At 35.8% G+C, this 24,804-nt stretch overlaps 1 protein-coding gene across 2 annotated transcripts in view; it reads right to left on the bottom strand.

The window, feature by feature from the left end:
* VPS50 (VPS50 subunit of EARP/GARPII complex) overlaps positions 1 to 24,804 on the bottom strand; it is a 115,476-nt gene that overhangs the window by 26,471 nt on the left and 64,201 nt on the right. Inside the window, exons 15-20 of one of the 2 annotated variants that reach the window (XM_053655064.1) lie at positions 20,034 to 20,128; positions 19,626 to 19,724; positions 16,660 to 16,750; positions 14,889 to 15,065; positions 12,031 to 12,149; positions 9,873 to 9,979 (exon numbers count right to left, since the gene is read on the bottom strand). In XM_053655064.1, the coding sequence (XP_053511039.1) occupies positions 9,873 to 9,979; positions 12,031 to 12,149; positions 14,889 to 15,065; positions 16,660 to 16,750; positions 19,626 to 19,724; positions 20,034 to 20,128 (688 nt within the window). Of the gene's footprint in view, positions 1 to 9,872; positions 9,980 to 12,030; positions 12,150 to 14,888; positions 15,066 to 16,659; positions 16,751 to 19,625; positions 19,725 to 20,033; positions 20,129 to 24,804 lie in introns of those variants that run through there. The other variant, XM_037163006.2, reaches the window with a different exon arrangement.

Below are 24,804 nucleotides of genomic sequence, written 5' to 3'. Positions count from 1 at the left end.
AATTCAGGTACTGGCTCTACATTTTATATGGCTCCACTGGCTATAAATTTTAATTGGCGCTGAAGACACCATGACTCAAGAGAAAACACATTAATGGCAGTAGAAAAAAAAGACAAATTTACTCTAATGGAAATGTCTACTATCTAAAACCATGTCTATATTATCTAAGAACTGAGTACATTTGTCTTAATTTATATGAAGGATATTAAATAATAGTCGGATGGTCAGGAAGAGAAAGACAAAGCCACGCAAACATCAGAAAGTAATAAACATTCAACTCAGATTTTAATCTTCCTCCTATTTATGAGTCTTCTGTTTCAGAATCATCTTTTATAATTATTTCAAACATCACCCTTGTTTTAAATCACAACTGAAAAATATTTTAAAAAATATGCTCCTAGAACACTCTAGCTACAGTTATTAAACTTCAACTGTTGACACATAAAATGAGCTACTGTATAAAAAAATAAAAAAGTACTGTTACATTATTTTAATCCATAAAATAAAGAGAGATGAATAGGTAGAATAAGGAAGAATGCAAATATCTGGGTGAAACAGACCGAAAATTTAGAGCTCCTCTGAAGTCCTAAAAATAAGATTAAGCATTGTTCATATGATTAATCTTAAGGAAGGACATAAAAATAATTATTAAGAGGTAAAACTTATTTTAAATGTACATTCAGAAGAAAAAAATTACTGGATGTTTCCCACTACACTAAAAAAATTTTAAACAATTATATTTGTTCATTCAATCAATTAATGTAATAAACACTTCTGAAGGCTTATTTGCACTTGGCCTTGTGTTAAGACACAAGGAATTACAGAGTCTCTGCTCTCACACCTCAAAGGATCACGCATGGAAGCAACCATCAGGAAGCAGGTTGCCAGTATATTAAAATGTATGAGAAGTCTGTCTTTTCCAGTTCAAGAAAGCTGAGTAGCCTTTGAAGGCCTGAGGAAGCTTATGTACCTCCTCAGATTATTGGATTAAAGGAAAATTTTACAATGAATTAAACCTACATTGATGAAGAGAAGACAGTGAAGAGGTAAAGGTGGGTAGCTATAATCACCAGGAAATGAGAAATCTTGAAAGATTTGTAGACTAGGAGTTGGCCAACCTTTCCTTTAAAGACCAAAGAGTAGAAAGTTTAGGCTTTGCATGCCACACAATCTCTGTTTCAACAACTCAGCTCTGCCTTTGTAATACAAAAGCAGCCACAGCTGAACTGCAATAACGAGCTGAACGCATTCCAATAAAATTTTATTGACAAAAACAGGCAGCCAGACAATTTGGCCTGCCAGCTCTAGTTTCCCAACCACTACACTAGATGACAGACAGCAAGTGGCGGCTGACTGATGGAAAATAAAGCATGAGAGGACCACGACTGAGGTGGAAGATATTAGATAGAATGGTGACTGCTTAGGATCAGCAGGTACAGCAAGAGAGCAAGAGCTGGAAATGGGGCTGAACAATGATAGATTACCTGAAGGTCCACTTACGGAACCAACCGTACCAGTCTGCATGTCCCCCTCTACCACTGTCCTTGTCAGCAGTTAGCAGAGGTGTCCAACCTGCAGCCCACGTGCTGCACGTAGCCCAGGATGGATGTGAATGCAGCCCAACACAAAATCGTAAACTTACTTAAAACATTATGAGGTGTTTTTTGTGATTATGTGTCACACTGCATTTAACGTGTAGCCCAGAGACGCCAAAAGGTCAGATGCCCCTGCAAGAGTATGGGCTGCCAGAATTAAGCAAACTAAACCAAAACAAAAGTGAGCTAACTTTAAATAATAAATCAGAAAAGCTAAGGTTTCTAGTCTGAATGTGGGCACCACATGTTCAAATCTACCTCATTACCGGAATTTGGGGATCTGTCCCCATAAAGTAAATGCTGCCAGTCAATCCACCCAGCTCTGCCCTACTCAATACGAATTCCCTCTGGGGAGAAAAAGCCAGTTTGAACAGAGTTCTAATTACTCAGAAAGGGACATCCATAATAGCTATATAGGCCTTCTGTTTTTAGATAAGAATAGACAACCAAAATCATCAGGCCCATGAGGAAAACTCAGAAAGTAAAAAGAAAAGCTAATCCCAAAGGAAATACAATAATTCAAGCTAAAGAAGAGAAACATAATAATTATGTACAACAGGAGGCCCTGACCAGGTGGTTCAGCTGGGTAGAGCCTTATCCCAATATGCCAAGGTCGTGGTTCTATCTCTAGTCAGGGCACACGAGAAACCACCAACGAATGGGTAAGTAAGTGAAAGAACAAATGGATGCCTCTCTCCCTGTCGCCCTCCCTCCCTTCTCCCTTTTGCTCTAAAATCAATCAATAAATAAAACATAAAAATGTATTTAGAAAAACACCATAACAGGAGAATATGGAGGAGAAAACAGGAAATACAGAAGGGCTCTTAAAATTAAAAATATGATTTATAAAATAAATGCAGAAAAGGAAGTATTTCAGATAGCACAACAAAAAGACAAGAACATAGAAAACAAACAATGACAGACATAAAGGGCCAAATTAAGAGGCTAAACACTTCAGTAATGAAAAAGTAAAGAAAAAGAGAATAGAGGAAATGGAACGGTGAAAATTCTCAAGGAAATGGCAGTGTAAGTCACAGCTGAGGAACACAAACCTCCAGATTGAAAGAGTCACAAACTTACCAACACAAAGTGAGAATAAACTCATACTTAGATACCACAATAGAGAATTCTGAAACATCAAGAGAGAAATATTAAAAGCTTTCAGAGAAAGAGAGCAAAGAAATTTACCTACAATAAAATGAGAACATCAGAGGTTTTAACTCCCTAAGGAGAATTTTCAATCCCTAATTCTATATACAACTAAATTATATTTCAGTAAAAATGGCTGAATAAAAACACATTCAGACGGATATGAATTCAAACAACTTACCTCTCATCACCCTTTCCTGGGCAGTTACAACTAGAAGAAAAACAGAAACAGACTACAAACGTCCCCCTTTCTGGTGGCAAGGAGTGGTGCGGTAGGAGACTGCCACTTTTTATTACAAGCTCTTCTTCACTATTTAATGGGCCACTATGAGATGTACCACCTTGATAAAACATATAAAGAAGCATGGCTCTGCAGTCAGCCTTCCCAGTCTAAAAAATGCAGTCATTGGTTGAAGTGTTCAGATGCCCACCACACTCCCGTTCCCCCCTCTAGAGCACAGTGGGAGGAGTGGACACAGCAAGTGGTGGGAACACGGAGAAGGCTATCTAACGTACAGCCCGGATAACCAAGAAAGCCCCCTCTTTCCAAATTATCAACTGTGAGAAGTTCCTGTTCCTGCCTCCAACATACAATATATTATAACCCCTTTGAACTCTGTCCAGGGATAAGAATTAATGTTCCCAGTTCCTCCAACTGGCTGTGAAGCATGCTCATTAAGAGCTTACTGGCTCTGGGATCAGACAACCTAGATTCTGCCACTTACCAGCTGTGTGACCTAAGGCAAGTTATTTATTGCTGGACTTCAGTTATTAGGCATGTAAAAAGATACTGTGAAGAATTCACCAGAAAATGCATGCGAAGTATTTACATAGCATATAATAAGGGAGCAAGAAATCTTAGCTATTGCCATTACTTTAAAATAATTATAATTATGATGAATGTAACATGTTCGTTACTCACTACAGTGCACTGAACTGAAAGATCAGGGATGAATATAAGGAGCCCGTAAGCCACACTGGAAATGCCACAAATGAGAAATGAGGCACAAAGGAAGGAAGGTTAATTCAGCTAGGGAACAAGGAAGTGAGATCAGAGTAAAAATATTAACATGTCTGGTACTTAAGTCGCTGGCTACCCATTTTTATTCTGTTATTAGAATATTATATTTTAGCCCCTCACCCCCAAATCTCCGACATCATTTTTTTACAACATGTAGTAAGGAATGACCCTTCTTGGATCATCCTCTCAAAATACCATGTTGTATCAAAAGCTATCAATTCAGAAAGTGTTTTAAAATTGTTTTAAAATGTTAAGTTCATATAAATAATATAAATAAAAGTATTTTTAGAGAAATAAATATCAGAATGTAATCCAAATTAAACAATTAACAAAATTTTCCTTAAACTTCACATGTGAAAATATTGTTTCTTGAAAAAAAACTTTTAACTTAATCATAAAACAAGATTTTAAAGTTTTAAACAAATAATAGTGCTACTTCTACATAAGATTATATTTATGACTTCACTGACCCTATAACTTGATCCCTAGTATTTGAAATGTCTTCTAAAAACAACTGATATGATTACTTACATTCATAAACAAAACTCCCATTTAAGCTGTTATACAATCAAAAATGTTCCTGTTTACATTTCATTTAGGACAACATAGAAAGGAACCAATGATTCTCAAAGTTTGGTCCTTGGAATAACAGCATTAACATCATCTAGAAACTTGTTATAGACCACATTCTGAGGTTACATCCCTGATCTACTGGATTAGATATTCTGGGGGGAAGTCCTAGGATACATTTTGATGCATGCTAAAATTTCAGAATCACTGGCTTAGATCATCAAAGAAGACCAATTAAGCATGATCTTCTTGATAGGCTTTTATCTCTCGGTTTTCGAGATCTCTTTACTTCCCAATTTTCTCCCACCTCTAACACTCATTCACAACCTCCTTCGCAGGCTTCTGTCTGCCAAGATAATCCACTTCCTGGGTTTAATTTATTAATGACTCCAAATATGTAACCTAACCATGTTTATTCTTCTGATCTCCAAATCTATCTATCCAAATGCCCACAGACTATTTCTACTTAAATGTCCCACAGGTACCTCCATATGTCCAAACCCAAACCTATCCTCATCTCCAAAACCTGATTTTCCTCTCTTTCCTATTTTAGTTGTGGTAGTGTAACTGGTCACAGAAATCTCAAATTTAAGAATGATCTGTCATAACAAACTCACCAATCCCATCCACTACATTTCCAAAATCTCTCAAACCTGTCTCCACTACTCTACTGCAATAGCCGCTTCTTTAAGCAAGCTCAAGTCCTCACCATCTCTTGCCTGGGAGACTTTAACAGCCTCCCATCTAGCCTTTGACCTCTCCCAGCTCCTCCTTCATTCCAAGTCAATCCACTGTCAAATCCATATTTACACTGTGGCCAGAGTAATCTTTTGAAAAACAACAACAGAAGCAGCAGCAACAACAACAACAACAAACAATCTGCTTATGTTTCTCCCCTTTAAAGCCCCAAGTAAGTTCATGTCCAGAAGACATTATATAAGACACTCTAAAATTCAGGTCTTGCTTACCTTTCTTGCCACATCTTCCCTGCCTCTATCTCCCACCTCCCATCATGCTTTTCTCTCACCTCCCATCATGCTTTCCACAGGCAGCCAACTAAACCGGTGTCTTCTGTGAGTACACCATGTCTTGCGCATGTTGTTTTCGGCACTTTAGCTAGAATGCCTTTACTAAGGCCATACAGTCTATTCATCTTTCAAAGTCAGCTAGTGTATCAGCCATCCATTGAGTCAGCCTTTTAATTTGCTACCCAAAAAGAAAGTTGACCATTCTCTGTTTCTACTTCTTTTCTGGTTATTTACATTTATAACACTATACTGTATTTTTTTCCTTTGTATGTTATTTCCCATGTTAGACTCCTTAACTACACGGATTATGTTCTGTGCATGACTATCTCCGACAGCTAGCAGAGTAGAACCTGGAACAAAGTAGTAGCAAAAAGAAATCTGTTGAATTTAAAATGAGTGAATTAATAGACATGGCAGAAAAAAAGACTACTTTCCTTAATGTAGAAATGAAAACATAGCAATATCCTTATTAAAAATGTGCAATTAATATAAACAGTTCACAAATAAATGGGAATATCTTTTGAAGCATATGAAAAGATAGGCTTAACTCACTTATAATTAATACATTTTGAATCAGATGCCATTTTTTTAGCCCATCTGCAGTTAGATGACGATATACAATGTTGGTAAGAGACTGGGAAAGAGATACTTTCATATACTGTTGGATAAACTAACAGAACCTCTTTAGTAAGCTCTTTGATAAACTGAAAAATGTCCATAAAAACTGAAAATGTAAAGCTCTTTGATCTAGCATAAGAAAACATTTGTAGGGATTTGTCTTACAGCTGTATCTGTGTGGGCAAAGATATTGCAAAGGTATTTTCAGTAATGGGTGTTGTTTGTAGTATCAAATGATATGAAATAAATGTTAAAAAAAATAAGAGGACTTATACAGTACATCTACACAATAGGAACATAAAAAAATGGGCTTTATGCATACTAATACATGTAATATCTTCAGATATTTTAACTGTAACCTTTAGTGAGCTTAAGTAAAAAAAGCTAAAGAACACTATAATGTGATCTAATTTTTGAAATGAGCAAAACAACAACAAAAAACAAGGAAAGGCTATTCACATATTAAATATACTTGTAAAAGCATGTTAATATTTCCCAAAGATATACTGAGTAGTTTTCTCTGAGGAAGGAGACCTAGAGGTCAAGGGCTCTGTTTATATCCTGAGGTATTTTAATATTTTCATGCGTTGCCTTTTCAATTTAAAACACTCCGTGATAAAATAACTAAAATTAATGCCCCACCTAAGCGAATGTACTAATGAAGCAAGTGGTGAATCTCCTCCCCTACTCCTCCTGTGTTCTCTCCCCCACATACACTGCATCTCAGCTATCTCTGCCTCAAATCCCTTTGATACACTGGTTAAATCCTGGTGCCTGTGCTGGTGCGTATTTTTTCCAGCTGCTGAAGTAATAATTTTGTTGTAAGGTCTGTAGTCTTCACAGGCATGAATTTTGGCAATTTACCTCCTGCCCCTCAACCCTTCCATTCAACTGTGCCTGTGAGAGCTGCCTCCAGAGACAGACCAAGAACCCAAGGCTCTTTCAGTGATGCCAGATGCCTCCCTAAAATTTCTCTGCCTCTGTCTGCAAGAAGCCATCAGGCTGACAGGATTTTCTCTTATACATGCAAGCTTTTGGATCAGTCCTCTGCACTTGTGAAACACTCCTAACAGACGTAGGTACCACCTAGGGCTGGGAAGCCCCACCAACACTCTTCTTTAATCTCTCCCAATTATCTGCCAAATAAACACATTGAAAAGGACATTCTGAATATGCCTTTAACGTTCTAAAATGTGTCTCCCGAGTACTGAATAATTAGTTCCTTCATGTTTCCAGGCACCAAAATTTAATCATCTTATTTATACAACTATCTTTCTGACTTTGTAGAGACATTACTTTGTTAGTCTATAATCTTTAAGCACCTTATGCAATAACTGCAGGGGATGGAACAGTGCATTTACTAGTCAGAGACCCCTTAGTGAGTGGCTCCCTAAAGTTCTGTTTTATGAATATGTACACACTGAAGATAAAGTCATCCCAGGCACAGAGAAAGTGGCAGGCACAAAAATCTACTGCGGAAATAATGGCAGCATCTAATCCCAACTACAATGGTCAGATTCTCTTCACAGGATAAGGTTTTCCTCAGGACTGTTCTGCTTTACAGGCTGACACATCAAAGACCCAGAAGAATGCAGTTTTTCTCAATTTCCACAAACCCACTGTCAGAAAACAATGTTTACTATGTCCATCGGTAATCCTTATAGAAAAACTGGTTGTTACTATCTTCTCAATTTAACACTCAGAGTACATTTCTATCATTATTTTATCCCTTTGTTAGATAATGAGAATAGCAGAATGCATCCTTTTCATTTCCTTATGCCTACCAAGAACTGAAGATGTGAATTTAATGTTTGCATTTAACTGAATGAAGCACGATTTCTCCCTCCTCAATTTTGTTTTAGTCTTATATTTTATTTTATTTGATTTTACTGAATATAAGTCATTTAGGATAAACAACATGATGTCCTCAAGTCAATTTTGAACAGGTGATTAAAAAACTATATAAACAACCACTTAAAAGTAGCTCACGGCATTTTGTATTTTCTCCAGTTATCTATCCTTTCCTGTCCCCAGTCCCTATAAGAGGATTATACATCCTTGTCGACAGCCCTGCACATGGAGTGCCTTCCAGGAGCAAAAGTACACTTCTCTCTCCCAGGGTGAAGCCTGACTTGCTATGGCCAGTGACATGTCAGAGGAAGTCCTGGCACTACAGAGCAAAGGCTTTAAAAGTCACAAAGTCATGGTTCAGCTCTCGCTCTTCTCCCCATGTCCAGGTGGGTGCTATTCTCTCACCTGCATCTCAGAGTGCAGATGCACACAGAGCAGAACTAAGATGACTGGGAATCAATACACATCATGGTAAACCTTTGTAGTTGAAAGCCACTGATGTACTAGGGTGGTTAGTTCCACATAACTAAGCAAACGCTGACTTCGTTAAACTACATCATCAAGCAGTGTGTTCAGACACTGAAACCTACAGTGAGTCCAGGAGGCTAGGGAAGATGACAAGAATTTTGAGTATCTTATCAATGAGTACCACATAAGGGGAGTAAGCACACTGGCCCTTGAAGAACGGGGAGGAAGGCACAGGAAAAGGAAGAACAGTATTACATCCACCACACATCTAACATGCGACACATGGAAAAACAGGATAAAAAAACAACTTATTTTTTTGCTTTTAAAGAGAGATTTTTTACTTACCGTAAGGAAGCGATTTCTACCAATTAAATCAGCCTAACAGTACAATGAGTAGTCTGGCCAGATAACATGCTTCCAGTGACTGTGAGGCATCAAATGAAGACTAGATGGCCACCACGTCTAGGGGCCTCATGGAAAGAAATCTTTACTTCATGGGCACTTATACCAGATGACCTCTCGGAACCCTTACAATTCTGATTCTATAAATTCTACGGTAGCCCATGACTCTAAGTTCAGTTAGCTCTCTTTGATAAAGAAGAAAAACTAATTTCCCTAGCAATAATCAGCCATAAAATAGTTTTAGAATCTGTCATTTTTCTTTGTCATAAAAATATATATACATTTTCTCTTCCTCTCAATTCATTATTACTTTTCCACTATTTTCCCTAAAGACAGTGGGACTTCCAAAATCCATTTCATCTACCTTATCCTACTCATTAAAGAAATGTAGAAATTATCTTCAAGAACACACAGCATTTTAGCAAACCTAAGTATAATTAAACTAGGTAATACGAAGTTATCATCTGCATAAAATGAGTAAATTTTATAGAAATCCACTGTAATTCCTGACTAATACAAATGACTTAATTTGAGAAGACATCTCTATAGAATGCACAGATCTATTTGTGAGATAGCAAATAAAATGTTGAAATAATGACATTAAAAAATCCACATGATCTTTGAATCTAAGTATTTTAAATACCGCATTTCTTCATGTTTCTGCCATCTACAAAATCATCAGTAAAGATCTTATCTGTAATATGAACTACTTCATATGGTATGAATATGTAGCTTATAGAATACTTGTGTCTGAAAATGCCAGAGAATCACAATTCCCTCTTCTACCTGACAGGAAGACTGTGAAGATCAATGAAGCAATTAAGTAAAAAAATATTGTATAAATGTAAAACTGATACTATCATCATCCTACACATACCTGTACCTCACATAGAGAATTTTTCATTACATTTCAATTAATTAAGATTTTTTAGAAAAAATAAAAGATACAAATACTACGTAGTTAACTGAAAAAGAACTGACATTAACATTAATATTGTACAATTTAGAACAATTAACACAAGAAAACATTAACATATGACGATCTTAAACCCTCCAGTATGGTGGGTACTGAACTGCACAATTAAAATCACAAACAAAAATCATTTGATAATAAAAATACACTAATTTAACTGCTATAATAATTTTCTTAGAAAAGGTGTAGCTACTTACCAACAAGCCTTATTACATTCAGTGTTGTATTTGTTAAGATGGGTGCATTTACTTTATTAAGACTGTAATCTGATTTCTTCCTGCTCTTTAGAGTTTCTCGAGAAATGCTGAACACAGAGAAACAGAAGAGTTGCAGTTAGGGTTGTCAAGCGGTAAGTCAGTACATTACCAGCATAGGCGCTCTCCTTCACTCACTACCTAGCTACTGACAACCTTATCGTGTCCCAGGTGAGAATACAGATCACCCTCCTGTCTTTTTTTTCAGACTTTACTTATTTTTAAAGAGAGGGAAAGAGAGGGAGAAGAAGAGCGAAAGAAACATCAGTGTGAGAAACATCAACTGGTTGCCTCTCACAGGTCTCCAACCGGGGAGCTGGCCCACAAACCCAGGCATGTGCCTTGACTGAGAATCAAACTGGTGGCTTCTTGGTTTGCAGACTGACACCCAATCCACTGTGCCACACCAGTAAGGGCTATCCTCCTGTCTTTACAGAGCTTACAGTCCAGAGGGAAAAAGAAATTAGTAAGCAAAGTATTTATTTGTTTACTAAGATATTAGTAAAGTATTTCTTTGATTGCAAGACATTAATTCTCAACTATTAATAGAAGGCATGCCACTTAAAAAAAATGGTCTAGGGAAATTACACATGAAATGTAACAACCATCCTAATTTCAGACTTACAAATATTTTTTAAAAAATACCTTCCTTAGGAGATATGATGGTCAAGTCTAGCATATGGGAGGTGGGATCCAGATTCAAAGGAAAAGTAGAAGTGATATGGTAAGTACATAAAAAAGGGGGAACAGCAAATACTGAGGTCAAAGGTAAGAAAGAATAGAGCATGCTCAGAGAAGCACACAAAGCTCACAAGGACATCTGCTACCACAGACAATGAGTGGGCAGATAAAGAAATAGGAAAGGAGGTAAGTAAAGGCCTGGTCACCAAAAACAGTCAAACCTAATGAGTATGATGACCCTTACGCTGCATGCAGCGGTGAGTCATTAACATTTTAACCAGGTAAAGGACATGAGCAAATTTGTGTATAAAAGCCCTGCCCAGCGCGGCTCAGTTGGGTGTTGTTCCGCAAAGCAAAAGGTTGCTGGTTCAACTTCTGGTCAGGACATATGCCTGGGTTGAAGGTTCGGTCAGGGCACATACAGGAGGCAACTGGATGATGTTTCTCTCTCACATCAATGCTTCTCTCCTCTCCCTCCCTTCCCCTCTCTCTAAATAAATAAACAAAATCTTTTTAACAATTTATATATAAGAAAAACATCTAAATTTATATCCAAGAATGGATTAGAAAGGTAACAAAATTGGAGACAGGAAGCCAAGGTAAACCAACATCCGAAAGAATAGCTCTACTAAGTTCAAGACAGATCACTGACACAGATATTTAAATATTATAGTCATGTGAAAACCAATAAATTTTCCCAATTAAAATATCCACAACTGCATGAGTTGCTCACTTTTGAGATTTCAAATCAATTAACTGTAACTAGGTACTTTGGGAGTAAAGTGTAGAGAAGAGTATCCTTAAATCTGTCATTAAAAATAAAGTATATCTGTGGTTATTAAATGCCTGGTGTCATAAAATTAATTCACTTACATATCAGAATCAGTCCCACTTAACTGAGAGATGGTGACAAAAAAAGCTTTCATCTAACTCTCCAAGTTTTTGAAGAGGACGGTTTTATTCTAAGACAAAACTCGAGTACAGCATGGGATGCTAACGGAAGGCTCAGCCAGTGACCGCGAGTCACAGGGAAGGGAAGTGGAGACCCTGCACGTTTCCTGGACTGAGGAGGAAACTCCACGCATGAACAAAAGTGACTACTTCCCTCCCTGAGCTTTTCTGATTTATTTGAAGCACAAACTGCCTCCAAAGGCAGCACTCATCACATAAACCAAGTTTGCTTTTTCTGCAAAGCCACTGATCTCTAAATCAAAAGCTCTAAGCTTATGTCCAATATTGAAAAATACATTTTTAGGCTTTCAAGAACCATTTAAAAAATATATTAACTTCTGTCACAATGCTATAACTAACAGAAAATTTTAATTTCTGGCTTTCGTTTTTTCTTACCCTTGAAAGGAAATCCTGTATGTTAAGCAGGTAACATGGTACAAATGACCGCACCATCCAAGAGCGACTGTACCTTTTCACAGGGGCGTCGCCTGTCTGCTCATCCACGTAATCGCGTTTGAGCTCCTCCGGGACGTCACTGTCACTGTCGTACTCCTGATAGGCGCTTTTCTCCTGTTCATCAGACTCATACTAAAGGAAACACAGAACATGGTCAGCCATGGGTACACAATAGAAAGTATCCAGTTTTATAGGAAGTAGTTACAGAAGGAAGTTCTTCATAATTTAGCTTTCATTTTTCTATCAAGAATCATATTACCCTTCCATTTTCTTCTTCATTATCCTACCTTCGCCAACTCAGAAAAAAAAGAGAAAGAAAATACAAACACTGTCCCTACAAAGGCTTGCAAGTGTCGGAAAAAAATTCTGCACATAAAGAAAATAAACAACAAAAGACCCTGTTATAGTCCTTAGGAGAAACAACGAAAGAGGGCTCATGTGATTTTTTTTTCAATTTCCTCTTCCAAGTGATTTCATCATGATTTCCCAATTGCTAACTGATTGTAAAGAGGGTGAGTACACAATTCAGGCACACTGGAAGTGTTAATGCAGCTTAATAAGCACACAAATACACACACTAATGTTCTTATCCCATGCACTATGATGAGATTTAATTTCGAAGGCAAATTTAAAAATTAGGCTTAGCAACCAGGGACCACTGAGACCAAGGACAAATATGGCGGATTTTTTAAAGGAAGGGTACCTTCCTAACATTTTCATCTTCAGGGCATCATGGCCAGAGCCAGCATGGGAGAGGGGTCAAGTCCATGCAGAGCAAAAGGAAGCAATGGCATCATCATCACCAAACAGCATAAATTAATATGACTAAATAATGGCTAATGTTTACTAAGTTTTAACCAAATACTGTGCTCAGTGCTTCCATGAATTATCTAACTAAACTTTCAAAACAATTCTATAGGAAGTTTTATCCCCAGTTGCCAGTTCAGGAGACCAGTATGATGACAACACAGAAGGAAGTTAACCCAATTCGGCAACTATCTTTGAGACTCTCATCTGAAGCATTACGACAGGCCACGGTAACACGTGACCCCGACTCTCAGGGATGTATGTGGTACCTGGAAAGATCAGATTACACATTAATAACTGCAGATGAGCATTGCCGTCTGCTCCCCCCGGTATACACAAGTGGTCCTGATGACACTCACAAAGACCTGGGTCTCCTGGTTATAGCAGCAGGACTTCAGGACTCCAGGTATAACAGATCCTCATTTTCAAGGATTCTGTATTAGCAAATTTTCCTCCTCACTAAAATTTATTTGTAACCCCAACAATTATACTTCATGACATTTTCATGGCCATTCACGAATACAGGCAGAGCGGTAAAACTTCTGTGTCACCCAACATGCGCGTTCCCAGCCGGGGGCAAACAAGGTGGCTCCCTTCCTTCTTGTAGCAGCTCTCCTGCTGTGAACAAGTGCCCTTTCACAGTCTATTTGGTGCCATATTTTAAACTTTTTGGGGGCTGTTTTTTGCTGGTAATTTCACTGCTCAGAATGGCCCCTAAGCACAATATGAAGAGTTGTCTAGTGTTCTTAAGTGCGAGAGGACTTCAGTGCACCCTACTACAAAAACAAATACGTCACATAAGCTTCATTTGGGCATGAGGTACAGTGCTACTGGCCATGAGTTCAATGTTAATGAATCAACACTGTATATTAAATGAGGTATCTTTAAGAAAAAGCACACATAGAACAAAAATACATATATTAATCAGTTTATGAAAATTCTGGGACTAGAAGCTCGAGGTACCTATCCCCACATCTCCCCTAGGAGAGTGGTCCCTGTATTTGTTAATTCAGGGTTCATGGCAACTTTCAGAACAGGACCACCACAAAAATGACAATCAAATGCTGTGTGGGCTTAAATTTATAAATCACCAGTAGAGAGGGATATTATTTCAATACTAGAATGAGTTTTTAATTCCTTTCTATTTAGTCTACTTGACCAAGGCAAATTTTCACAAAGAATCAATAAATTGTAATTTTAAATAACTTCTACTTCATGATAAAAGGTGATAATGGTGTACTTTCATGGCAACATTTTAAAGAGTTTTATCTTCACTAAACAAAAAATAAAATGCCAAAACTGAAATACACAAATTCAACAGATTGTTGTCAAAAGCTGAACAGTTTTTGATTTCAGCTACATCAAACCTAAAACAAAAATCAAGCTGAGTCCCTCTGGAAATTATGAAAATCAGAAGAACCCACCCAAATTACATATTGTGAAAACATCCTATAGGCTATGATGAAGTAAGCATTCCCTCATTATACTTATGAGGTAACCAAGGGTCAAAAGGTAAAATAATTTGCGAAGGGCCACAGAGCTAATAAAAAGTTTGCCTTCAAACACTTTCCATTAACTCGCCATCTCTACATTGTTTTCTGAGCAGCTCAAAGTATTATTAAAACACTGTATTTCTAAATCCTCAACCAACCTTCCCAGGTAACGAAGCAAGACATTATCCTCTCTCAGCAAAGGGACATGGAACAAAATGGCACTTAGTGGCCCAAGAGTGCAGACGAGAAAAACACACAGATGACCTGTCCCTCAGACACGTATCCAACAAACTAAAAAAACATGCACTGACGAAACGGTACTCCTCTTGATTAATAATCTGTTAAGAACATAAAGTTATTTGGTATAGGCAAAGTTTTTCATTCAAAAGGACAATGTCAACAAAGCATATGGTAAAACCATGACCTGTACAAGCAGCACCACAGGAACATATCTTCCACATAGGTGGGAGATGGGTGGTGAACAGATAAATCAATCTAATCAAACACCTTGCTTAACAGGTACAGTACTTTTCAATAATGCCCTGTAATATGTTTTTAAAACACCTCATACCCCATTAGAAGCCAGGACATCTTCTGTTTCTTCATCTTTGTGGTTGGCCTGAATTTCAAATGGATTCCCGCCACTGCAGTACTGCTCAAACAAGGTCACTGTTTTGGACGAAGTTGAGGCTGGCTGCTTACTAGGTGAGACCGATGGGGAACGAGACTGTTCCATAAATTTAAATTCCTAGACATTGAAAAAGGAGTCAGGTATCTTTTAGACACAGCAATAAAATTCAAGTACACAAACATTCCATCAATGTACATGTAGTTGATGGGAAAAAATTCATTCTGATTCTTTGAGTTGTCCACTTTTAAATTTTACAAGTTGTCTAAAAGCGCAAACTCAGAAATACCCTCTAATTAAATACCCATTAAATCAGATCAATCACACTGCTTAAAAATCACACCATTTTTATTTTTACAATTCTAGGCAAGAAATGGCTATAAGTTAATGAGACAATTAAAAAAACAGATTTACAGAAATATGTATCAAGTGAACACTATCTCATTTGTGAATAGTTTTCAAGGTAACTCATTTTCTGTGATTAGAACACTTAGATGAGATTACTCCTTTAAAAAAATTAAAAAGTACAAAAGTACTGTTAACTATGGGCAAAATCTTGTACAGTAGATCTCCAGAACTTATTCATCTTGCATAACTGAAACTTCAAGATAACTACTTTAAAGAAGATAATGCTCACTTGGATGGAACTGCTTCAATGTACCTTGTATAAGCTGTCTTATGATTACACCAAGTATATGTGCACACACACCATTCGATGGTTAAACACAAATTCAAACAAAATTACTTAAAGAGATTCTAAAATCACTGTTAAAATTTTAAATAATGTTAAGGAATCATCTTAAAATACAAATCCTAAAATAATTTTAAAATTAATGTTAAGTCTGCTGTATTTTAAAGTAATTATGATTAATTAACATGTTTCAGTTATTTAATAGTTCTGCACATTAGGAAAACAATTAAGATAGAACTGGCTAACAAGTAAGCTACTATATAATATAAGCATACAGACTAACCCTTATTTAAAAAATTTTAAGTATTATTCTTTACATTCATCCAGCATAAGAAAATTGCTTCTAGAAAGTCATTCCTTCCAAAGGCAAAACTAAACACACTGGACCTTTTAAACAGAGATCTAAGTTTATACACTGAATCTTAACATTTAGTATTTGTAGGACAGACTCTATCACACACAGAGTATTTATCTACAATGTGTTTCAACCTAAGAAAAAAAACCTAATCAAGTAAAGATATTTTTACAGATTACATATTCTACAGGGATTCAAGGAATCAATTAACTAATAAAAATAGATAAGAGTACTTTTTTCTGTAAGAGCCTCTTATTTCTGAGGCATCTCTTTATAGGCAAATTTATAAATTGCAGCATAAATTAAGAACCTATTTTTAAGAAATGAAAAAGATCCTGAAAATGTAAGCATTTTCATTAAAGACCATCAAAATATAACTGATTTTCTATAAAATTTAAATAAGTAGATCCTCTTCTGATATTGTAAGAAAACAGTTATTTTAATTGTGATTCTTAAGCAAGAGTTTTCCTGAAGTCTGTAAACTCAATTTGTAAAAATATACGGATTTTGAAATCCAAAAAAGATTACTCTTGTAAAAGAGGCTTGCTATTAATCACTTTTAAGAAAAGAAAAGCACTATTCTTCAATTATTTTGTATGTGCTCTCACATATGTTTTTAAAGATGACTAAATAAAAGACAGACTTATTTGTTCTTCAGAAACACTTACATGAAGTTGCAAGATGCTGAAATTTGATTTAACAGGACAAAGTTCCCAGGTCTCATTCTCTAAAAACATTCTCAGTTCATCAAGCCGTGTTCTAAAACAAAAACAAACAAAAAAAGAACACTCCAAAAAGTAAGACGTATACTGGACACAAGCATTAGGAAAATAAAATATGATATAAATAACTACAGGAGATCACCATGATTATAATCAACTTTCAACTATGAGAACCCACTCAGACTAACACAATACATGCAGATATTTACTTTTGTTAATATTTTATCCTTAAAAGAAAAACTCTTGCATTTACAAAAACCTTCAAAATCAATTATTTACTAAACTTAGAATATTTATACTAAATTACAAAAATAATAAATACATAAAAATGACATTTTTATTTAGGGACTAAACTAAAAGCTACTCACCAAATCGTGTACTTAAAATATCCTCAACTAATCATACATCAATGCCAAAAAAACCCAGAATGTTTTGGTAATTATACATTGCTGTATAATTTCTGCCAGTGCTGTTTAAATTAGATTATTTGCATTTGGGGGAATTCTGTAACATATAGCAGAGGAATGACAGCTTTGGATGTGTACGAACTTAGAATCTGAACATAAGGGAATAAAACTTATATTCTGAAAGATAAGAATTCACATTAATGGAGACTGTTACTCCCTCAAATGCTCACGCTATTTTGCCCTAGAAAAAGACAATGGCATGCAAGCTTTAATGCAACTGCCACAAGCATCATGAGTACACTTTATAACAAATGTTCCACCAAAGAGCAAAATGCTTCCATTTCCACCTTTTTATTATACCTGCATCTCTGAACCAATAGCCTAAATGGACTCCAAGTCAGAAATAACTTGGTCAAGAATTTCTTCATTCTCAAGAGCCCTGAATGACAGTAGAGAACTTTGAACAGATTGTAAGCATACTTAAACACTTAGTAAAATTAAACATTTGATCTATATTTATTTCACCATGTTTCATATTCTCTTTCAGTGTTCATGTATTATGACTTGGTGATGGAGATATTAAATTGGAATTTAGTAGGCTTAAATTCATTAGTAGCTAATGTCATGACTTTTTGTTGATTCAACAGATGTACACTGACATCACTTCTAAACGACCTGTAAACTTTATCTTGCTTCATTTATAAAACATACTTCAGAACATGTTGATAGTTGGGGAAACAATGGGAAAAAAGAAGAATACTAAAAAAAAATAGATAAAATCTCTACTTTTAGTCTATTCCAATTTTTACAATATACAACACAGCAAGAAAAAAGGGCAAGATCTACAGGTAACACATATTGAGACCTTTCAGTCCAACCAACACCTTGTTTTACAGCTGATGCAACCAGTGCCCAGAGGGGTTAAGTGGTCTGTCCAATGACAGAGCACAATACAACACAGCCTCTTCTATGGGAAACACGTTTAACAAGTGGTTCTAAGACAAATCCATCACAATGTTAGTTTTTGGAAACATTCAATAATTCATTTCTATATTCTCTAATTTCATCAAAGTGAACACTTGTGAGGAATCTCCACCTTCATCAGAGTCTAGATCTGCTTGCCACAGATGACAGACGCATTTTGACAATAAGTGAAGGAGAATGCAGAATGAAAGCCATTCAGTAAGTCAGTTTTTGCACTGCACACATTTGGTGTCTAGGTACACCAAAGGTCTCCCAGTTGTCCTGTTGAATATAAAGCAATCTTCGGAAGATGGACATCCAGCATGCCTGTGCAGTAACAGAGTCAGAGAAGCTTCTGGCTTCTCCTGAGGTCCTTCTTCTTTCCTGTGTATAATTAAAAGCTCTCTTCTTTTCTACTGCACTTTGCATAGGCCTGGCCTCTGTTTTAGTAGGGTTCAAGTTTTAACAAAAAAGGAAGTTATGAATTAATGGCAGTGCTAGAGTTTTGTGTTGCTCCCTTACCACTGTTTTCCTGAGGTTTAACCAATTAAGAAACTGTTTTTAATTTTTAAATATTCTCTTCATTAAATTATAAAACTCAAAGTCTCTGCTTTGGTGCAGGACTGATTTCAATTTCCTTTCAAAACAAATATTTAGCAGTACCATTAACACAGAAAACATACTTCATAAATTAGTCAAGGGTTTGATGTCCCATAATCACTCTGTTGACAAGGCAAATATCACTGTGACAAGGTTTTGACTTCAAACCAGGAGAAAAAAAAGCAGAATTTCAATTCCTAACTCTCCCTGGCACCAAATAAAAACAAGAAACTCAAAACTGAACTTTAAAAATGTAGAACAAAAAGAAAGACAGAACTCAACTGAAATAATAAAATGTACGTAAGGGTTAGAGCACAGCGTCCAGCCAAGGGCTAATCAATGTTAGCTCTCACGGTTTAATGCTGTTTTAAGCATACAACCACACTGCTATGTGAACATTATTTCCCACCTCCCTCCCTTCCCAAAACCATTGCTAGTCCCCCGTATTAAAGTCAGTAGTGATTGTTTTGCAAGCAACGCAGTATGTAAATCTCTGTGGCTACATTCTGAATCTCGTGCCCTCTTCTCAGAAGCCGTCTTACTCTTAAAAGGCAGATATGATCCAGCACCTGCTGAGTGCTGTCTCTGCTGATTCAACTTTCTTACTAGCTCACACCCTATATTCAGGCACAGAACAGTGACAAGACCTTTTGGTGAACCCTGATGTAATTATCATCCTTCACCCTCAAGGAAATCAGCACAGTATTTTGAGAACCTCAAGATAAAGAATATATTAAAATTGACAATGAATAAGTAATGAGTATTTTATAAGATTTTCATGAAAAAATACTGAACCATCCTAAAAAGAACAATAAAGAACATATACTTTCAAATGATAAAGTAACTATTTTAAACCAGTTAATGCTATAAAATTAATAAGCATTAGACAAAAGTATTCTCAACACCTAAGTAAGTCTATCCATATTTTATTAAAGTTCTTACCTGTGGTAATTCTTAAAATAATTGACACTTTGCTTTCTAATAGACTCTTGCAAAACTTCAGACTTGCTACCACAAAATTCTTCCCCAACTTGCATTAACCTAGTTGGATAAAAAGATTTATGTAAATTTCAGTAACATCCTTTTTTACAGTAAATAAAGAAAGCTCAGACCATCTTTTTCAAAGATAAAAGATTATAAAATTTGGATGTTTGCAGAAATTCTAAAGATCATAACTCCATTATGGCTTATAAACATCTGAAGGGCAGAAATAGAGTCACACACAAATCCAGCAGAAATTAAACTATGAATGTTCAATTATTTTCATTTCCATGAAATAACTGAAATCATGATTTCTTTATCATGGTTGAATGAATCAAATTAAAGAATAAGACAGATCTCAAACACTACCTGCTGATTATATCCAAAACAAAGATGAAATCATCATATTTGAATATAGACAAGTCAGTTCCAAGTAAGTAGGTTTTTACTTTTAGTTGAACATCCTGTTAAAAAAAAAAAAACAATTCAAGTAAAGCCAAAATACAGAAAATAAGTTTTTAGAACCATTTATTCTATTGTTATACATCAAAATGAGACAGAAATACATACTTAACCTGATAAAGAATATCTATTTAGGCCAAAAGCCAATATCCTTAGGGTGACATCGCAAAAACAATATAACAGAGTAATGGCTATGACTATCATGAACACATACACCTGCACATGTGAGATAAGAATTATATCCTCATGCAGGTACAAAGGTAATAATCATTATTTATGTATAACTTAGTAGGCTAAAAATCCCAAAATAACCAATTCAAAATAATTAGAATAATGACAGCTATTATTGAAAAAAGATAGTTGTCATGTATACCTGCTGTAGCACCTTAAAATGGAGAGATTCCAATTAAAATATTCAGATATTAAAAATATATTTAGAAATAACCTGAATAAGAAATAAAAAAACCTATAAAAAGAACTAACTACTCTAATAGGATTCAAAAGAAATTTCAATAAATTGCAAGTCAGGGAACGGGATGGTAATTAAATAATGTAAAGATGTCAATTTGTCCTAATTAATGTAGAGGTTCAATGAAAATCTAACTAAAATAACCACCAAAACTTTTCTTCCAAATAACTATTCTAAATTCACCAGAAAAATAATTCACCAGACAATAATTTTTTAAAATTTATTTAGTTATTTTTCAAGTACAGTTTTTTTTGTCAATTTCTCCCATCCCACCCCACCCCCCGCCCCAGTCCTCATCTCTGTGTCTTTCATACTTGTTCTTCAAAATCCCTCCCCGTTTTTCCCCTTAAATTCCCTTCCCTCTCCCCTCTGGTCGCTGCCCACTTGTTCTCTATTTTAGTGTCTTTGTTTTTATTCTATTTGCTTGTTTATTTTGTTATTTAGCTTCCTGTTAAAGGTGAGATCATATGGTATTTGTCCTTCAATGCCTGGCCTATTTCACTCAGCATAATGCTTTCCAGTTCCATCCATGTTGTTGCAAAGGGTAGTAGCTCCTTCTTTCTCTCTGTTGCATAGAATTCCATTGTGTATATGTACCACAATTTTTTGATCCATTCATTTACTGACGGGCACCTAGGTTGCTTCCAACTCTTGGCTATTGTAAATTGTGCTGCTATGAACATTGTGGTGCATAGGTTCTTTGAAATTGATGTTTTAGGATTCTTGGGATATAATCCTAGCAGCAGAATTGCTGGGTCAAAAGGCAGGTCGATTTTTATTTTTCTGAGAAAATTCCATACTCTTTTCCATAATGGTTGTACCAGTCTGCAATCCCACCAACAGTGAACAAGGACCCCTTTTCCCCACAACCTCTCCAACATTTGTTGTCTGTTGCTTTGTTTATGATAGCCATCCTGACTGGTGTAAAGTGGTATCTCATTGTGGTTTTAATTTGCATCTCTCTGATAGCTAAAGATATTGAGCACCTCTTCATGTGTCTCTGGATATTCTGTATGTCCTCTTTGGAGAAGTGTCTGTTCAAGTCCTTTTCCCATTTTTTAATTGGGTTCGATGTCTTCCTAGAGTGGAGTCGTGTAAGTTCTTTGTATATTTTGGAGATTAAACCTTTGTCTGAGGTATCATTGGCAAATATGTTTTCCCATACAGTTGGTTGTCTTTTTAATTTAATACTGTTTTCTGTGGCCATGCAGAAGCTTTTTATTTTGATGAGATCCCATTTGTTTATTCTTTCCTGTATGTTCCTTGCTCTAGGGGACATATCAATAAAAATGTTGCTGCGTGGAATATCTGAGATTTTCTTGCCGATGTTCTCCTCTAGGACTTTAATGGTGTCACGGCTTATATTTAAGTCTTTTATCCACCTTGAATTTATTTTGGTGTATGGTGCAAGCTGGTGCTCAAGTTTCATTTTTTTGCACGTAGCTGTCCAGTTCTCCCAACACCATTTGTTGAAGAGGCTATCTTTACTCCATTTGATGTTACTGCCCCCTTTGTCAAATATTAATTGACTGTAGAGAGTTGGGTTGATTTCTGGGCTCTCTGTTCTGTTCCATTGGTCTATGTGCCTGTTTTTATGCCAGTACCAGGCTGTTTTGATTACAGTGGCTTTGTAATACAGTTTGATATCAGGTATTGTGATCCCTCCTACTTTGTTGTTCTTTCTCAAAAGAGCAGTTGCTATTCGGGCTCGTTTATGATTCCACATAAATTTTTGAAGTGTTTGTTCTATGTCTGTGAAATATGCCATTGGTACTTTAATAGGTATTGCACTGAATCTGTATATTGCTTTGGGTAGCTTTTCCACTAAGATCAGGAACAAGACAAGGATGTCCACTTTCACCACTTCTATTCCATATAGCATTGGAAGTTTTAGCCACAGCGATCAGGCAGGAAAAGGAAATAAAAGGCATCCAAATCGGAAAGGAGGAAGCAAAACTGTCACTGTTTGCAGATGACATGATAGTGTACATGGAAAATCCTATAGACTCTACCAGAAAACTGCTCAACCTAATTAATGAATTTGGCAAAACAGCAGGATACAAAGTCAATATCCAGGAATCAAAGGCATTTTTGTATACTAACAATGAATCAGCAGAAGCAGAAATCAAGGAAAAAATCCCATTCGATATAGCAAAAAGAAAAATAAAATATCTGGGAATAAATCTAACCAAGGAGGTAAAAGACCTGTATGCAGAAAACTACACAGCGCTGAAGAAAGAAATCAGGGAAGACACTAACAAATGGAAACATATACTTTGTTCATGGATTGGAAGAATTAACATCATCAAAATGTCCATACTACCCAAAGCAATATACAGATTCAATGTAACCCTAATTTTCTACAGTAAAAAGAAAAACATGTCGTTTAACGCATATCAAATATGTAAAGATGAAAAAGAAAGTCTTGGAAGACCAAAACTTTAGCAGGATTCGGTTTGCATGCTGCTCCAGGAGGTCAAGGACCATGCATTCACCACCACGTTCTCAAACCCACCACGTTCACTAACCCAAGGTTAGTGCCTTCCACACTATGTGACTGATATGGCCTTTCTACTTAAAAAGTTCTGGTTGAGTCAAAATGCATGGGAAATTTGCCACAATATGCTAAAACTTTTTCATATCAAAAATCAAAATGATTATAATTTTGAGTTCCGCTTTATGTTAGAAAGCTTAAATATCTTTTTATGTTTTTCAATCATTATTTATCATTATCTCTATAACAATTATGATAAATGTCTATAAATTGTTACATGCTCACTTGGGCGTTGCAATTTGGGATGATTTCGGATGTTAAAAATGTGTTGTGTTATTAAAAATGTTAACAGCATATATTATATAACACCCTCAGTGGGGTCTGGAGCAATATCCCAAAATAAAGCACATTGCCCTGACTGGTATGGCTCAGGGGTCGGGTATCGTTTCACCAGTTCCATTCCTGGTCAGGACACATGCCTGGGTTGCAAGGCAAGTCCCCAGTTGGAGAAGCACTAGGGAAGACTGATAGATCTTTCTCTGGCACGCAACTGATATTTTTCTCCCTCTCTCTCCCCCTTCCCTTCTCTCTAGAAATACATAAATAAAAACTTTAAAAAACACATTACTATTCCTATAATATATGAACGTTCACTCTAATGAAATAAATAAACACTGTAAAAAGCCTAATGATAAACTGATCAGGTTCTGTACCAAAGGAACTCAATTTAGGTCAGGTTTTGCCTGCTAAATGTGTTACCAAAAATGTTTGTTTTTCACAGCTTTTGCTTTTTTTCAATTGCATTGAACCTTGTGGTTTCAATTTAACAAATACTCAATGAGTTCCTAAAGTGTGTAAAGTCTTGTTCTAAAACTACTGGAGAATTGGGGCTGGGAATGCAAAAGGGACCTCTGAGTGGCAGAGTTGAAGATAGTCTGAAGCTTAAAATCTACAACACAATAATCCATACATTCTCAAAAGGATGAAAACTTTTTCATTAAACTAGCCAAATGCTTAAATAAGTATAATTTTACCAAACTGTATATTAATAGATTTGCCTATAATAGGAATGATATCGGGTTGCCTGACTGAATGGAAACTAGCTCCATAAAATGCCAGGTCAATATTTCAAAGTATAATGAATTACTAGAAAAATCAATGAATTCTAAATACAATTTCAACAAAGTACAATTAGAGTATTAGAAGACCGAATCAGAAAGAACTCCTAGTTGAACCTGAACATACTTTAAACGAGTATGAGATTAATAGTATTTGTAAAAATGGTAAAATAAAAATTACTTTAGTTAGTTTGGTCACATCAGAAGATACAGAAGTTGAAGCTCTTACAACTATCACATGAGTACATTTTAAATATTAAATTAAAATTCAAATAGCATAGCCACTGTAAAGTTATCTAAAGTTAGAAGAGAACTAAATTAACTGCTATATGGTTCTTGAGAAAATTTGTTTCAGGATATACAGAATGGGGCCAAATCAGGTTTAGAGTTGTTTGTATGAAAATAATACAATAATTAATAAATAATAATATAAAAATAAACTGTTTCACATACAACTGTAAAGCTACTTAAATTTTTCAAAAGAATTCCTATACAACTAAATACTATCAAACTAAAAACCAGTAGGTAGGGCAGAAGAGAGTAATGGAAGTAAAACTGGGACAACTGCAATTGAACAATAATTTGAACAAAAAAAGA

The sequence above is a fragment of the Artibeus jamaicensis genome, unplaced genomic scaffold (genome assembly GCF_021234435.1).
Source record: "Artibeus jamaicensis isolate MK-2021 breed Jamaican fruit bat unplaced genomic scaffold, CSHL_Jam_final contig_923, whole genome shotgun sequence".
NCBI classification, from domain to species: domain Eukaryota; kingdom Metazoa; phylum Chordata; class Mammalia; order Chiroptera; family Phyllostomidae; genus Artibeus; species Artibeus jamaicensis.
Note: the sequence above shows the minus strand (reverse complement) of the source record. Positions and strands in the feature narration are given on the sequence as shown.